The following is an 18,037-nucleotide window of genomic DNA, read 5'->3' on the forward strand; positions in this document are numbered from 1 at the left end:
TAAAAAATAATACGTTATAAAAGCAAGCGTTTAATGATTAAGTAACCCTGAGGACTTGGGATGCATTCGTGGCCAGTACTGCTACTGAAAAAGTCTGTTAATGTGTCAGGGGATGGAGCGGAAATCCTCCAGGGACATCTCCATGAAGCTCTCCTGGAGGTTCTCTAAAAGCCTTTGCAGGAGGTTTCTGGGGACAGCAGCCTTATTCCCTCCTCCATGGTAGGACACTTTACCATGCCATGCTAGTAGCAAGTAATCTGATATCATTACATGACAAAGCTTGGCAGCGTATGGTCCCGGTGTTTACTGGCATTCAAGCAACATCCGTTCCTTCTCTCTCTGTGCTCTCCTCAGGAGAGTGATATCGTTCATAGTAACCTGGTTGAAATAGGGGAATTTAATTAAGGGGACATTCAGAGGTGGCCATTCCTACTGGGCTATTTGCCTGTGGGTGAAAAGAAATCCTCCCCGCAGTTAGCCATGCGGTGGGGGGGGGCGCACTGGTGCTGAGATGTTCACGTTTGGCTAACAGGGATCTTCCTTGATACCAGCCATGCGGTGGAGTGAGGGGTAAAGCGATCATCCCAGAGAACTGGATGGGAGGGGAGGGGGGCTAGTGTGGTTTCTGCTGCTGCACGTTAACAGGAAAACCGCAGCACTAAATGGTCAACTCAACGTGCTTTGCTTGGTATGGGAGAGGAGGACACTGCTGTTATGAAGACTGCAGACGTCGAAATACTATGGCTTACCATGGCCACCTGCAAGCCGAATTCCGTTGCCCGGAACTGCGTGTGTGATCTCTAACACCAAAGCCACAGGCACTCAATATTTTAAGATGCAAAATGCGACCTTGTACCAAAATCACATGTGCTACGTAATGTGAATAGCGTTGTCCACTGTGGAAGAGTATAGCCATTGTTCTGTAAAATGTATCTTAAAATACTTCACTCCCTTTTTTCCCCTCCAGCAGCTGCAAACGTTTCAAGCCTCCCTCCTCTGTCCCAAAGGCTACCTCAAATAAGGCGGCGAAAAAAACGCACACATGATGAAATGTTCTCTGAGCTCATGCAGTTGTCCGGCACTGTCAGAGCTCAGTAGAATGTGTGGAGGGACACAATAGCAGAGTACAGGACAGTGGCCGATGAGACTGCCGCTGCAGCCCGTTTAACCGCCCTCCATCCTCCCCAAGTTCCATAGCCTCCCCACCCAGATGCCCAAGAACGAGGTGGGGGAGGCTCCACCCCTGTGGACCACTCCACCCCTGTGGACAGCCCAAGCAACAGAAGGCTGTCATTCAACAAGTTTTGAAGTGGCCTTTTCCTTCCCTCCTCTCCCCCCGGTCTACCTTGTGAGTTATCTCCCTACTTTTATAATCAATTAATAAAGAATACATGTTTTTTTAAACGATAGTGACTTTATTTCCTTTGCAAGCAAACTGTGATTGAAGGGGGGAGGGTGGGTGGCTTACAGGGAATTTAGAGGCAACCAAGCGGGGGAGGAAGTTCATCAAGGAGAAACAAACAGAAGTGTCACACAGTACTCTGGCCAGTCATGAAACTGGTTTTCAAAGCTTCTCTGATGCGCAGCACTTCCTGCTGTGCTCTTCTGACCGCCCTGGTGTCTGGCTGAGCGTATTCAGCAGCCAGGCGATTTGCCTCAACCTCCCACCCCACCACAAACGTCTTCCCCCTTATTCTCACAGAGACTGTGGAGCAGACAGCAAGAAGCAATAACAGTAGGAATATTGGTTTCACTGAGGTCTGAGAGAGAGTCAGTAAACTGCGCCAGCTACCCTTTAAACGTCCAAATGCACACTCTACCACCATTCTGCACTTGCTCAGCATATAGTTCAACAGCTCCTGCCTACTGTCCAGAGTGCCTGTGTACGGCTTCATGAGCCAGGGCATTAAGGGGTAGGCTGGGTCCCCAAGGATAACTATAGGCATTTCAACATCCCCAACAGTTATTTTCTGGTCTGGGAAGTAAATCCCTTCCTGCAGCCGTTTAAACAGACCAGAGTTCCTGAAGATGTGAGCGTCATGAATCTTTCACCAACATCAACGTGGAATGGCCGGGAAACGTCCCTTGTGATCCACCAGTGATTGCAGCACCATTGAAAAAGTACCCCTTGCAGTTTATGTACTGGCTGCCCTGGTAGTCTGGTCCCAAGATATGCGTTCTGTCTATAGCCCCATCACAGTTAGGGAATCCCACTGCAGCAAAGCCATCAACTATAACCTGCACATTTCCCAGAGTCACTACCTTTGATAGCAGCAGCTCAATGATTGCGTTGGCTACTTGCATCACAGCAACCCCCACAGTAGATTTGTCCACTCCAAATTGATTACCGACTGACCAGTAGCTGTCTGGTGTTGCAAGCTTCCACAGGGCTATTGCCACTCGGTTGTGAACTGTGAGGGCTGCTCTCATCTTGGTATTCTTGTGCTTCAGGGCAGGGGAAAGCAAGTCAAAGTTCCATGAAAGTGCCCTTACGCATGCAAAAGTTTTAGAGCCACTGGGAATCATCCCAAACCTGCAACACTATGCAGTCCCACCACTCTGTGCTTGTTTCCTGGGTCCTGAATCGGTGTTCCCTGGCATAAGCCTGGCCCAGTAACACCATGATCTCCAAATTGTCAGGGACCGAGGTTTTAGAGAAATCTGTGTTCATGTCCTCATCACGGTGCTGCCGTCGCCTCCTCGCCTGTTTTTTCAGGTGCTGGTTCTGTATAAACTGCACGATAATGCGCGAGGTGTTTACAATGGTCATAACTGCTGCGGTGAGCTGAACGGGCTCCATGCTTGCCGTGCTATGGCATCTGCTCGGGCAATCCAGGGAAAAGGGCGCAAAATGATTGTCTGCTGTTGCTTTCACAGAGGGTTGACTGATGACATTTACCCATAACCACCTGCAACAAATTTTTGGCCCCATCAGGCATTGGGAGCTCAGCCCAGAATTCCAATGGGCAGTGGGGACTGCAGGAACTGTGGGATAGCTACCCACAGTGCACCACTCGGAATGTTGACGCTTGCCACGGTATTGTGGACACACACCGCTGAATTAATGTGCTTAGCGTGGACGCATGCACGCACTCTACTTTATACAATCTGTTCCCAAAAATCGACTTCTGTAAAATCAGAGTGCTTTCGTAGTGTAGACATGGCCAAGAAAATCCCAGCCACTACAAACAAATGGATTCACAGTAGTGCCAGTGACAGGAGCTCAACAGCCCCCAGATGGTAAAGACTTCCTGCCACTGCCTCCCGGGGATGAAACTGAAGGGGTGAGGGTCAGTGAAGAAGCCTTTACACTTAGCTGCCAGTCCCTAGAGGTGAGAATCAGTTTGATGGGTAGAGGGTTTATTTGGTTTACTCTGCATTTTAACCCTGAGCGAATGCGAACAGAGACATTGTTACAGGCTCACAGATTACCTTCACAGTTATGAGATTCAGGAGACTGCAGGACTTTGGAACCAGAGATGTTAGATTATTTGTATGAACAATCAGCACCTGAAGAGAAAAATAATATTGGAACAACATCACAGGAGATATTACAGCCTGAACAACCACATCCCTGTGGATTTCATTCTGCATTCAATTGTTTTATTTCTGTAAGGGGTTCAGACCTGATTAGATTAAATATTAAATAAAATATTTATTTGCATGAGTGGAACTGGCTGCCACAGGAGGCCAGAGTCAAATATCACAGCTGAATTTAAACAGCGATCTGGATAATTTTCTGATCAATAATACTTGAGGTCATGCAGGCTAAGACAGCAGGAAATTTGATTCTTTCTAAGTTAACTCCTGTAGGGAATCAGCAAGAATTCCTACACAGATTCTCCTGTGACAAAGAGGCTCACTGGTGGTTCATTACTCTCTGACAGCAACTCCTATCAGGCTTGACAAACTCACTACACCCAACATATTGCTATCATAGTATTTGTCTGTAAAGAAGGTCTGTCATAAACATGGAGGGATTTTATGCTACCCTTAGCTCTTTTACCTGTAAAGGGTTAAGAAGCTCAGATAACCTGGTTGGCACCTGACCAAAAGGCCCAATAAGGGGAGAAGATATTTTCAAATCTGTGGGGGAAGATTTTTGTTTTGGGTTTTGTGTGTTCTCTCCGGAGACAAAAGAGAGACCAAGGAAGTAATCCAGCTCCTACTGAATGATACATTTAAACTTACAGAAATAGTAAGTAATAGCAAGGAGTATTTTTTGTTTTAGCTTGTGAATTTTCCCTGTGCTAAGAGGAAGGTTTATTCCTGTTTTTTTTGTAACTTTAAAGTTTTGCCTAGAGGGGAATCCTCTATGTTTTAAATCTTATTAGCCTGTAAAATTATCTTCCATCCTGATTTTACCGAGTTGTTTCTTTGACTTTCTTCTTTATAATAAAAGTTCTGTTTTCAGGAATCTGACTGGGGTTTTTAGTGTCCTAAAAACCCGAAGGTCTAGTCTGTGCTCACCTTGTTTACTTTCAAGCCTCCCAAGGAAAGGAGTGAAGGGCTTTGGGGGATATTTTGGGGAAACAGGAATTCCAAGTGGTCCTTTTCCTAAATCTTTGTCTAACTCATTTGGTGGTGGCAGCGATACCGTTCCAAGGACAAGGAAGGATTTGTGCCTTGGGGAAGTTTTTAACCTAAGCTGGTAGAAATAAGCTTAGGGGGTCTTTCATGAGGGTCCCCCAATCTGTACCCTAGAGATCAGAGTGAGGAGGGAACCCTGACAAGGTCATTGCCTTCTATGACGAGATAACTGGCTCTGTGGATAAGGGGAAAGCAGCAGATGTGTTATTTCTTGACTTTAGCAAAGCTTTTGATACGGTCTCTCACAGTATTCTTGCCAGCAAGTTAAAGACGTATGGACAGGATGAATGGACTATAAGGTGGATAGAAAGCTGGCTAGATCGTCGGGCTCAACGGGTAGTGATCAATGGCTCCATGTCTAGTTGGCAGCCAGTATCAAGCAGATACTCAAGATGCCTCAAGGATCGGTCCTGGGGCTGGTTTTGTTCAATATCTTCATTAATGATCTTGAGGATTGCGTGGATTGCACCCTCAGCAAGTTTGCAGATGACACTAAACTGGGAGGAATGGCAGATACGCTGTAGGGTAGGATAGGATACAGAGGGCCCTAGACAAATTAGAGGATTGGGTCAAAAGAAATCTGATGAGGTTCAACAAGGACAAGTGCAGAGTCCTGCACTTAGGAAGGAAGAATCCCATGCACTGCTATACACTAGGGACCGAATGGCTAGGCAGCAGTTCTGCAGAAAAGGACCTAGGGGTTATGGTGGACTAGAAACTGGATACGAGTCAACAGTGTGTCCTTGTTGCCAAGAAGGCTAACGGTATTTTGGGCTGTATAAGTAGGGGCATTGCCAGCAGATGGAGGGACGTGATCATTCCCCTCTATTCAACATTGACGAGGCCTCATCTGGAGTACTGTGTCCAGTTTTGGGCCCCACACTACAAGAAAGGGAGTACTTGTAGCACCTTAGAGACTAACAAATTTATTTGAGCATAAGCTTTCGTGAGCTACAGCTCACTTCATCGAATGCATCCGATGAAGTGAGCTGTAGCTCACGAAAGCTTATGCTCAAATAAATTTGTTAGTCTCTAAGGTGCCACAAGTACTCCCTTTCTTTTTTGCGAATACAGACTAACACGGCTGCTACTCTGAAACACTACAAGAAGGATGTGGAAAAATTGGAAAGAGTCCAGCGGAGGTCAACAAAAATGATTAGGGGACTGGAGCACATGATTTATGAGGAGAGGCTGAGGGAACTGGGATTATTTAGTCTGCAGAAGAGAAGAATGAGGGGGGATTTGATAGCTCCTTTCAACTACCTGAAAGGGGTTTCCAAAGAGGATGGATCTAGACTGTTCTCAGTGGTAGCAGATGACAGAACAAGGAGTAATGGTCTCAAGTTGCAGTGGGGGAGGTTTAGATTGAATATTAGGAAAAACTTTTTCCCTAGGAGAGTAGTGAAGCACTTGGAATGCATTACCTAGGGAGATAGTTGAATCTCCTTCCGTAGAGGTTTTCAAGGTCAGGCTTGAGAAAGCCCTGGCTGGGATGATTTAGTTGGGGATTGGTCCTGCTTTGAGCAGGGGGTTGGACCAGATGACCTCCCGAGGTCCCTTCCAACCCTGATATTCTATGATTCTACGTGAGGTGTTAAATGAAAGCTTATAGCAGCAGTCCCCAAACGAGGGACTGCAAAACAGCTCGGAGAGGAGGGATGTGGACAGGGGTAAAGGTGCCAAGGCTGCAGCCAGGGGTGAGTCTGGAGCTGAGAGCAGGTCCGCAGCCCAGCTGCGGTGGGGGTACCAAGGTTGGGGACTGGTGTGGGGCCGTGAGTTGAGCCACGCCAAGGCTGAGGCCAGGGCCAGGCGTGGGTCTGGGAGCCGGGGACGCCTGGGGGCGGGACGGCATTCCCTCCCTGACCCCATGGCAGCTGGCCCAGGCTCCACAGCACCTCCCGGACGTTTCTCCATGCCCCCATAAGGGGATGCACCCCACACTTTGGGGACCTCTGGCTTATGGTATACTGGTCATCATAAGCGTTGTGAGATGTATATATGGATGATAACTAAGAAGCTGTATGTATGTGCTACAAATGTGTTCACCACGTGACCAGGCAGGGCTGATGAACAAATGTGTCCCAGAAACAGAATGTTGGTTTACATCAGAGACCTTGGCAGGCAGGTAAATCAAGCAATTCAAAAGCCAACATGATGGGAGCTGCATTTGCATGTAAGACAACAGGAAAAGCCAGGCTGACCGGGGAAGCAGGGAGTGTGAAATCAGCCTGGGAAAGCACCGAAAACTAAAACCACTGGGAGGCTGTCTTGGCTCTGGGGTCAAAACAATGAGTTTTGAGGAAATATAAGGAGAAACAAAAAGACGTTTTGTTATCCATGTCCCTGGCAGAGGGGAGTGATTCATGACCATTTTGGATCCTGGTTTTGACTGAAAACCAGCAAGCTCTGCAGACAGACTTTGAGAGTGAGAAAACTGCTTTAGCCAAAGGACGGTAGCCTGCTAAAGTTTAGTCTCTTAGAAGTGTGTTATACTTTTAACCAATTCTGTTTTCATTACCTTTATGCAGTACCACTTAAATCTCTATCTTTGTTAATAAACTTCTCTTTATTTTATCGTAAGTACATCTCAGTGCTGTAATATTAAGCAAACTGTGAATCCTTCGTTGAATCAAACAGGCTGGTGTCTGCAGTGTCCCTTTGGAGATAGCGAACTTGGTAATTTCAGTGAGTGTCCAGTGACGGGCTGGATACTGCAGGGAATGCCTTCAAGGGGGATGGGAGTGCACCTAAAGTTAACCGGCAAGGCAAAGCAAGGCAGAGCTTCTGAGGAGATTGAGTGGCTACCAGACTAGAGTGACAGGAAGCTGACACCATGTTTAGCACCAGCAAGTCTCTCTCTTGCTAAGGCAGGGCAGTAACAAGATAACAGAATCCTGGGTGCCTCAAGAAAACATCAGAACACCCTCTATGTATAGCATTGCACAACTGGTCAAGTGCATTAGGGACAGAGATTTCACCTTCCTCTGAAGCATCATGTAAGCCCATATACGCTACATAGGCACTTCACATACTGTAATAACGCTTAGTATTTAGACTTCTCTTACCTCTTTTTGCAAAACTTTACATGTTGCAAAAGTGCCATAAGGAATCTGAAATCAAGCACAAAAATAGCCCAATATATCACAACAATACATTGCAACGTGCCATTACTTTAAGCACTTCTAAAGTATCCATCCACAGGACTCAACAATCTGCTTTCATTAAAAACCAAACTGATACTAAGATTACTGTCTCTGTCATTAGTCAATAGCTGGTCCCAGGACCCAGCACTTCACTGCACTGCTGTAAACATCAACCAGTGGCTCTGGGCAGCACGACAGGGACTTCAGGCTAACAGAGAATATGCTGCTAGGTCTGGACAGCTGTCCAGGACTTGGGTAGCTTAACAGGCAGCGCACAGATCCCTCACAAGGCCAGGCACATTCTCAATGAGTCACTATACAAATGGGGAATCCCAGCAGGTCTTTGTAACTCCCAGCACACACCCTGGCCAAATGGGAAAGGGGAGAGGACAGATGCCTTTACATATGTTGGTGTTCCTAGTATGGAAAAGGTGCAGAACTACCGTCTTAGGCCACAGAGAAGACTTCCCAAGAAAGGGGCAGAAGCCCCACACTTCAAGAGATGAACTAGACTGAACAAAGAAGGAATAATTCTGCACGGATAAAGCGATGACAGATAAAGTGATTCATCTCTGTCTCCAGACCAGCAGTCTCCAACCTTTTTACACCCAAGATCACTTTTTGAATTTAAGGGCAACCCAGGATCTATCCCACCCCTTCCCCGAGGCCCCTCCCCTTCCCCAAAGCCCAACTCCACTCACTCCATCCCCACCCCCAATCACTCACTCTCCCCCACACTCACTACCACTTTCACCGGGCTGGCGTAGGGGGTTGGGACTCTGGCTCTGGGCTGGGGCTGAGGGGTTCGCAGTGTGGGAGGGGGCTCTGGGCTGAGCCTGGGACAGGAGGTTGAGGTGCAGGAGGGGGTGAGGGGTGCAAGCTCTGAGAGGGAGTTTGGGTGCAGGAGGGGGCTCCGGGCTGGGGCAGAGTGTTGGGGTGCAAGAGGGGGTTCAGGTGCTGGCTCTGGGAGGGGGGGTCAGGGCTGGGGGTGCAGGAGGAGGGTCAGAGTGCAGGAGGGGGTATGGGGTGCTGGCTCTGGGAGGGGGGTCAGGGCTGGGGTATGGCCTCCCTCCAGGCAGCACTTACCTCCAGTGGCTCAGCGGTGCAGCGTGGTTGCCACTAAGGCAATCTCCCTGCCTACCTCAGCCCCATGCCACTCCTGGAAAGTGCCAACACGCCCCTGCTGCCCGGGGGTGGGGGAGCGGGTGGCACGTGGCTCTGTGCATTGCCCCTCTCTGCAAGCATGGCCCCCACAGCTCCCATTAGGCACAGCTCCCCATTCCTGGCCAATGGGTGCTCTGGGGGTGGTACTTACAGGCAGGAGCAGTGTGTGGCGGGAGACCCTCGCCCCCGGGGCCATGGTAGCCGCATCTGGGAGCAGCCAGGGAGCCTGTCTTAGCAGCAGCTCCGTTGCACAGCCAGAGATCGCAATCGACTGATTGCGGGATCAATCGGTTGGTGACCACTACTCTAGTCTCAGAGTTATAACGACTGGCGTTCTATACTGGGAAGGAAATGAGAGAGCTGGACAGGTCCCCTCACTCTGCAAATCACATACCTCAGAGAGTTCACATTTAGATATATCAAGAACGTCATCAGCACCAGCTTCTTTTGCCTAGAGAGAGAGAGAGAGAAATATATGTGCTGCACCTTTAGAATGCTAAGAGAGAAAAGTGGCCCTCTTGCTGCATGCTGGCTAAACTACCCTGCTGACCTCTCTTTAGAAATGTAATCACAGCTCTTTGCTATGGCCACCCCAATCAAAGGCCAGTATTAGATGCAAAGTATATTCCATAGCTATACTTGCAGCCCTGTTCATGCAACCAAGAAACTAAATTCTACAATACAAACATTGTTTGTGCAGAAAAAGTGAATTTCTGCATCAAGAGCAGAGATGTCACTTAATTGTGCGAGAAGATTTTAACAGAGAGCATATGAAAGTGTTTTAGTGACATAATTCCCAGTTCTCTAGGACTGGAGATAAATAGATCATGCCATGAATGAGAGGGAGGCTCTACTACATAAAGGGACTACTGTAAAAATGGCACCTCTTACTCCCTTTGTGCATTCAGAATCAGATCTGCTATCTATGGGAACAAAAGTAATTGCTGCTGCTCTCTATTCCTGCTACAGGGCTAACTCAGTTGCAGAAAGGGGAGCTGGGGTTCATTCCTTCTTGCGTAAAGCAGTTATGTTCCAGCTTGTAGCACTTGTGCAACCTGTTGCTACCACTAAAGGCGATAATTAGGTTGCACCAGGGAGCGTAACTTGGCCTCCCGAAATTGTTATTATTAGTGAAGCTCATAAGATGGAAAAAGTCTGGCTTGACTTGGAGCCCAGACTGAGTCTGCAGGGCTGGCAGTTAGAAAAAAAAAAAAATCCTTTCACTTGGAGACTAAGCACAGCCCCTATGGCAATAATCCTGGGACAACAAACACCAGACCCCACAGTGCTAGTTTTACAGACACTCTTCCAGAGCAGACACACACTTTGGGCCTGACCCTGCACCACTGCAAGCAATGGGAGTTTCACCATTCACTTCGAAGGGGGCTGGATCAGGGTCTTCAAGTGCATAAGCACCTAGGCCCTGATCCAGAAGGATATTTAAGTACATGTCTAATTTTAAGCTTGTGAATAGTTCAACCGACTCAAAAGCTCTATTGTGCTTATGCACCTTGCTGAATTGGGGCCCTCAGACAAGTTTCAAGGAGCAAAAAGTCAATTCTAAACACCTATGCTTTATCCGTGAAGGTGGAAGTTTGAATGAATTTTAGGGTTGGTGGATTGACAGACTGATAGCCCTGGAGACCAAAGTTCCTATTTATTTCCAGAACAGGTACAGCCCCAGCAAGGAAGGGAAAGCTTCCCCTTTACTGCCCCACCAATGTGCCAATCCTGACATGGTGCGACCATATCTGGGGCAAAAGGGTAAGTTCACTGTCCTTGGCCTCTCTGCTGAGATTGTCAACAAGGGGGCCAATAAGTGACCATTTTTGTGTATTTTGTGACATGTACACCTGTCCCACCAGGAACTAGCCAGAGACGCCTTCCCTGCAAATTCATTTCACACAGTCTACTGAAATGAAGGCAACTTACATGAACTTAAAAGTGAAAGGGAGTTATGATGGGGAACCCGACAGAGGCTAACAACAACTGCCAAGCCAGTCCAATTAGTTGATTGGACTCTGAACACATGAATCACTGTAACGTTCAGACTCAAAAGAAAACCATCACTTTCACTGGTCAGGCCGCTGGGGTTACTAGGAAGAATTAGAAGCAGCTGCAAGTCACAAGGGCAATTCTTCATAACACTCAGCATCCTCATCTCTGAGCTATTAAAAGATACAATGACTAGTTGGAAGAAGAGTTCTTCTAGTCCTCCGCAGCTTCTAAGGTAAATTACATTTTGGGGGTCTAATCATTTCCACAGTAACGACTTCAGGGAGTAGTATCATTAATACATATTTATTCATTCCTGTTTTCACCAGACAATTAGGTGTAACTACTGTTATTAACCCGGGTAGTGAAACTGATGTCATGCAAATACATGTCAGAAAATACAGGGGCCAAATTCAGCTTTAAATGAAGTTTTAGTGCAGAGCAAGATGTCAGGAAGAGCTTAGAGAAGTGGAGCTTATGCATCATATTAGTTTAAAATACACGCATTGGATGCAGGCATCCAAAGCAACATTTGATCCTTTGGCTAGATAGTGTCTCTAAACTATTAAAATTATGAATAGGGAAAAAAGTCTAAAACCACTCATCTCTTCTCAGTTACACCAGCTACTTACATATATTCATACAGTGCATAAGGCCTTTCATCTTGAAGCACTTTGCTGTCTGCTTAAATAGGAATCTATCTCCCACTAGCGAAATGTGGCTGCCTCTGGGGTAGAACATGGCAGCCACCCTATGCCAGCACCACTCCACAACTACTTTTAGAAGTGGTGAAAAAACTACTCGGGGATGGTTTTAAGGAGGCAGAATATAAACCAGGGGACAGACCCTCAGGTGGTATAAAGCAACGTAGTTTCATTACTTCAATGTAGCTATGACAACTTATACCAGTTGAGGATCTACCCCAGCTGTCCTAGCCAAATCACAGTGCAGGTAAACACCTGGACTTTTATTCATTATTATTTGCACTGCAGTAGCACCTAGTAGTGAAAGTGCCATAGGATCTGTAGTTACCAGTGGTAGGGAGTTCATCTTAGCATCCTTATCCAAAACAAGGATACAGAAAAGGGAAAAGCACCATCCCAAAGCTTACCAGGCACATTTGGTATTCAAGGCGCTTCCGGGCCGCATCACTGGGTTTCCTTTTACGGAAAAACAGCAGCATCTTTCACTTTTCACTCCAGATCTGTCTCAGTGGCAGAAAGCGATCAGCGTAAACAAAGGCAGAAGAGGCAGGGAGTGTACCTAACAGGTGTTGACAGGGAGCCTGGGTTAAGGAATTGCACTCTAAGTAAAAAGAAGAGAAAATCACCATCCCTGAGATTGTCCTTGTTTAGGCTCTGATTCTGCCAGATAATCCCCAGAAGTCATCGGGTCTCCATGTTGGCACAAGGATTAGAGTGCCCAATTGGGTGCTTATTTTGCATCCAGGTAGTACCTGCCATTACGTAGATTATTTTATGCTTTTAAACCCCACCTTTGCCTTGTGCTAATGTAATACTTTTCAAGCACTTGCTTTTTAGACAGAAATACAGAATACTTCTCCAATTTTAATCACCTAATACTTTTGCTTAAAGCATCTAGCAGTTTAAAGCCCATTTTCAGTTGGCAGACTTTTCAAGATATAATCACTTACATTCGGACCTATGTTAACACAAATGAACCTAAACTTTGCCCATAAAATAAGAGTTGATTGTCACCGCATTAGTCATATGCGGTGGCATGAGCTGCATAGACGATAAATTCCAAACTGCAGTGCCTGGAGCACAAGCCTCTCAGCTTAAGCTGGAGCATTGATGCTGCGACCTGTAGTTTTTGCAGCACAAACCTTGCCATATTAAACACTAGGGTGGCCTTGTTACACCGAATTATGGACTCTGTGGGACACATTTGGCCAATCCTGAATTAACCAGCAACCATGCAAATAATACTGCAGTCATGTAGTACAAATAGCAATAAGATGAGAGTGCTGTTAGCACACCAAGACCATTCCTATCTTCAGAAATGAGGCCTGCATGAACTAACCTGCACTAGGGGTTACTATTGTTTGGAGATAATGTACCAAAAACCTCAAAGAGCTTTGGGACACAGGGTTGCAAAGCGTAACTGAATGGTTCTTTCTCAGATGAGCTGTGACTAGGACTATATATTACTGAGGTATTACTATCTGCTATACTGACAGGTTTTAGAGTAGCAGCCGTGTTAGTCTGTATTTGCAAAAAGAACAGGAGGACTTGTGGCACCGTAGAGATTAACAAATTTATTTGAGCATAAGCTTTCGTGAGCTACAGCTCACTTCATCGGATGCATTCAGTGGAAAATACAGTGGGGAGATTTATATACATAGAGAACCACACTGTATTTTCCACTGAATGCATCCGATGAAGTGAGCTGTAGCTCACGAAAGCTTATGCTCAAATAAATTTGTTAGTCTCTAAGGTACCACACGTACTCCTTTTCTATCTGCTATACATGACCATGGCAGATGCTCCCTCTGATGGGACTGTATCACAGCAGCAGACATTATTAAGATTTATAATATGAAAAACAAAATAATGACATTAAGTTCATGAAAAATATGGCAGCTTTCATTCCCTCAGAATAATATTAAAATGGAACAGTCCAGCAGCCATAACGAAACTAAAAGCAGCTTGCACTAGCTGCAGAATGAGAGAATTAGGAATATTCAGCCAATCTAGATCTGGCTGTTTGAATGGCCCCTAGTGCTTTATAATAGGATACTCTACGTAGAAATTCACACACACACACACACAAAATGGTACAGGTCCATTACAAAGGTTTAATTGGCTGATGTTGGGGTAGCTGCATAACTCACAAGAAGTGAAGGCATAAGTAAGTCAGGGAAGGCAGGGTTTCTTTATGCCTACAGTATCTCCACGTATATTTTGTATATATCAAACACTGTAAAAGTGTTTGCAAGATTTTAGATTTCTAAAAAGATACAATTTTCAAGGCCTTTCACCTACAAAGGTAGGCTACTGTAGATTATATGCGCCCAAACACGCAGAGCGTGTTCAGTGAGTGAGGACACTTGTGAATAATACATTGTAAAGACCTCTAAACATTAAAATAGTTTTCTGACATAACAATGAGGGAAGTGGAAGGTCTGATATCTCAGATCCTTCCAGGGCTAGAACTGGGTGCTAGGCATCCCAGTAGAAAGTGAAGACCTGGTTCTATCCCCAATCATTTCTGAGACATGGACCCTTAACTATGCCACTGCTCCAAGACTGAAGATTGTTGTGAAGGGCAGGATCAGCAGTTTAGAAGGAGAAATTTCAACTGGTTGTCTGGCAAATTAGGTCCTTTAAATGGCAGCTGCTTGGAAACTGCTTGGAAATTCAGGAAGTCATCTAGCAGATGTGGGTTAGCTGGCACACAGCACATGACCTGGGTGCATGATAAAAGGAGCGTATTACATGGCTATCATTTTTCAGGTGCTGTGTACATGAAAGCTATCTCATCACTATACTATAGGTGGAGTTGGTAGTACTGTCTATTAATGTTGCCTAACACATCCCATTATAACACTCTATTTTCAGTTGCTTATAGTTTTGACAGATTTCAACCATTTAAGGTAAAGTTCTCCATGCCAGGTGTCTGTCTCAGACTGAATTATTTTTGAAAATTTCAGCCAAAATGGTTCAGCCATTTCCGAGAACACCACTAGGGAAAAATAAGTCCTTCTGCAATGTTTAAAACAAAATATCTGGCAATCTTTTGATATGCTCTAGTGCTTTGGAGCTGGTGACATTCAGCAGGGAGATGGCACATTGCTGACACAAAGGTATTTTGTCTTCCGTATGAAAACCCACCCAAACATGACTGAGTTATTCGCCTTTGGGGAAAAAAAAAAAAAAAAAAAAAAAATCATCACAGTTCACACAGGCTGAGCATGCTCCATCCTCTCGCAACTTCTACCCATGACCAGATTGCGCTTGTGCCATCCCCACAAAGTGACTGCATGCATCACTGCAGGGCTACAAAGGAAAAGCTGGACTTTACCTGTAATTACTGCTCCAGACTGGGGCAGAACAGGTCAATGGAACTGAAAAACAGGGAGCCGTCTCTCCTGTGTTCTCAGAGACGCCACCACCACCACCCCCCCTCGCTGGCACCCAGGCCGTGTGGAGGACGAAGCTGCTTGATCCAAATACAGAAGGGACAAAAGCTGGATCCTGGGGATGGGAAAGGAGTTGACTGGGGCAAGAAGTCTAGTGAGACTGGGAGGGGAACAGATTGTGACAGGAAGTTAGGGAGAGAGTAGAACTGTCTGGGCAAGAAGCTAGACTGACAATCAGGAAGGAAGGGGAGGCTAGGACTGGTTGCGCAGGGAGGCTGGTTGGGCAAGAAGGCTTGCAGCTGGGGTGGGGAGCATAGGCTGGAACAGCATGGAGAGGAGGTGACCAGCCCTCTGTGAAGAAAGTGGTTCAGAACTATTCAGAAAAGCTGGATGAGCACAAGTCCATGGGGCCGGATGCGCTGCATCCGAGAGTGCTAAAGGAGTTGGTGGATGTGATTGCAGAGCCACTGGCCATTATCTTTGAAAACTCATGAAGATAGGCGGAGGTGCCGGACGACTGGAAAAAGGTTAATGTAGTGCCCATCTTCAAAAAAGGGAAAAAGGAGGATCCTGGGACTACAGGCCAGTCAGCCTCACCTCAGTCCCTGGAAAGATCATGGAGCAGGTCCTCAAGGAATCAATTCTGAAGAACTTAGAGGAGAGGAAAATGATCAGGAACAGTCAGCATGGATTCACCAAGGGCAAGTCATGACTGACTAATCTAATTGCCGTCTGTGACGAAATAACTGGCTCTGTGGATGAGGGGAAAGCAGGGGATGTGTTGTTCCTTGACTTTAGCAAAGCTTTTGACACGGTTTCCCACAGTATTCTTGCCAGCAAGTTAAAGTAATATGGGCTGGATGAATGGACTACAAGATGGACAGAAAGCTGGCTAGATTGTCAGGCTCAACGGGTAGCGATCAATGGCTCCATGTCTAGTTGGCAGCTGGTATCAAGTGGAGTGCCCCAAGGGTCGGTCCTCAGGCAGGTTTTGTTCAATATCTTCATTAATGATCTGGAGAATAGTGTGAATTGCACCCTCAGCAGGTTTGCAGATGACACTAAACTGGGAGGAGAGGTAGATACGCTGGAGGGTAAGGATAGGATACAGAGGGACCTAGACAAATTAGAGGATTGGGCCAAAAGAAATCTGAGGAGGTTCAACAAGGACAAGTGCAGAGTCCTGCACTTAGGATGATAGAATCCCATGCACCGCTACAGACTAGGGACCAAATGGCTAGGCAGCAGTTCTGCAGAAAAGGACCTAGGGGTTATGGTGGACGAGAAGCTGGATATGAGTCAACGGTGTGCCCTTGTTGCCAAGAAGGCCAATGGCATTTTGGGATGTACAAGTAGGGGCATTGCCAGCAGATCGAGGGACGTGATCGTTCCCCTCTATTCGACATTGGTGAGGCCTCATCTGGAGTACTATGTCCAGTTTTGGGCCCCACACTACAAGAAGGATGTGGAAAAATTGGAACACATTCAGCGGAGGGCAACAAAAATGATTAGGGGACTGGAATACATGACTTATAAGGAGAGGCTAAGAAGACTTTGTTTAGTCTGCGGAAAAGAAGAATGAGGGGGGATTTGATAGCTGCTTTCAACTACCTGAAAGGGGGTTCTAAAGAGGATGGATCTAGACTGTTCTCAGTGGTAGCAGATGAGAGAACGAGGAGTAATGGTCTCAAGTTGCAGTGTGGGAGGTTTAGGTTGAATATTAGGAAAAACTTTTTCATTAGGAGGGTGGTGAAACACTGGAATGTGTTACCTAGGGAGGTAGTGGAATCTCCTTCCTTAGAAGTTTTTAAGGTCAGGCTTGACAAAGCCCTGGCTGGGATGATTTAGTTGGGGATTGGTCCTGCTTTGAGCAGGGGGTTGGACTAGAACCTCCTGAGGTCCCTTCCAACCCTGATATTCTATGATTCTATGAACTGGATGCACAAGGAGACTGTGACTGAGAGCCAGGGGATGGAGAAGGAATTGGAACTAAGAGCCAGTGAAGAAAATAGAGGGTGGAAAGGCTGGGAGCCAGCTGGATGGGTGGAACACTCAGATCACATGAGGACCACTAACTGTGGTAACCTATCATTTAAATCAGCTTCTGTACCAGATGACTGGAGGATAGCTAATGTGACGCCAATTTTTTAAAAAAGGCTCCAGAGGCAATCCCAGCAATTACAGGCCAGTAAGCCTAGCTTCAGTAGCAGGCAACTTGGTTGAAACGATAGTAAAGAACAGAATGATCAGACACATAGGTGAATACAATTTCTTGGAGAAGAGTTACTGTGGCTTTTATAAAGAGAAATCATGCCTCCCCAATCTATTAGAATTCTCTGAGGGGGACAACAAACATGTGGAAAAGGGTAAGCCAGTGGATATAGTGTACTTGGACTTTCAGAAAGCCTTTGACAAAGTCCCTCACCAAAGGCCCTTACACAAAGTAAGCAGACATGGGATAAGAGGGAACATCATCTCATGCATCAGTAACTGGTTAAAACATAGAAAACAATGGGTAGGAATAAATGGTCAGTTTTCACAATAGAGAGAGGTAAATAGCGGGGTTCCTCAGGAGTCTGTACTGGGACCAGTGCTGTTCAACATATTCAGAAATGATCTAGGAAAGGGGTAAACGGTGATGCGGCAAAATTTGCAGACGATATAAAATTTCTCAGGATACTTAAGTCCAAAGCAGACTATGAAGAATTACAAAGCGATCTCACAAAACTGGATGACTGGGCAACAAATGGCAGATTAAATTCAATGTTGATAAAAGCAAAGTAATGCACATTAGAAAATATAATCCCAATTACACATACAAAATGATGGGATCTAAATTAGCTGTTACCACTCAAGAAAGAGATCTTGGAGTCGTCGTGGACAGTTCTCTGAAAAAATCTGCTCAATGTGTAGCAGCAGTCAAAAAAGCAAACAGAATATTAGGAATCATTAGGAAAGGAATAGATAATAAGGCAGAAACTATCATAATGCCTCTACACAAATCCATGGTACGCTTACATTTTGACTACTGTGTGCAGATCCG

At 46.0% G+C, this 18,037-nt stretch overlaps 1 protein-coding gene across 8 annotated transcripts in view; it reads right to left on the bottom strand.

The window, feature by feature from the left end:
* The window catches only part of LRSAM1 (leucine rich repeat and sterile alpha motif containing 1), a 63,348-nt gene that overhangs the window by 43,529 nt on the left and 1,782 nt on the right, over positions 1-18,037 (bottom strand). For 4 of the 8 annotated variants that reach the window (XM_038374330.2, XM_043499144.1, XM_043499146.1 and 1 more), the window contains exons 2-5: positions 12,004-12,197; positions 9,292-9,348; positions 7,656-7,700; positions 3,433-3,510 (exon numbers count right to left, since the gene is read on the bottom strand). In XM_038374330.2, coding sequence (XP_038230258.1) covers positions 3,433-3,510; positions 7,656-7,700; positions 9,292-9,348; positions 12,004-12,075 — 252 coding nt within the window. In that variant the 5' untranslated portion in view covers positions 12,076-12,197. Of the gene's footprint in view, positions 1-3,432; positions 3,511-7,655; positions 7,701-9,291; positions 9,349-12,003; positions 12,198-18,037 lie in introns of those variants that run through there. The other 4 variants (XM_038374326.2, XM_038374333.2, XM_038374328.2 and 1 more) reach the window with 2 other exon arrangements.

Source organism: Dermochelys coriacea, chromosome 16 (assembly GCF_009764565.3).
Source record: "Dermochelys coriacea isolate rDerCor1 chromosome 16, rDerCor1.pri.v4, whole genome shotgun sequence".
NCBI lineage: Eukaryota > Metazoa > Chordata > Testudines > Dermochelyidae > Dermochelys > Dermochelys coriacea.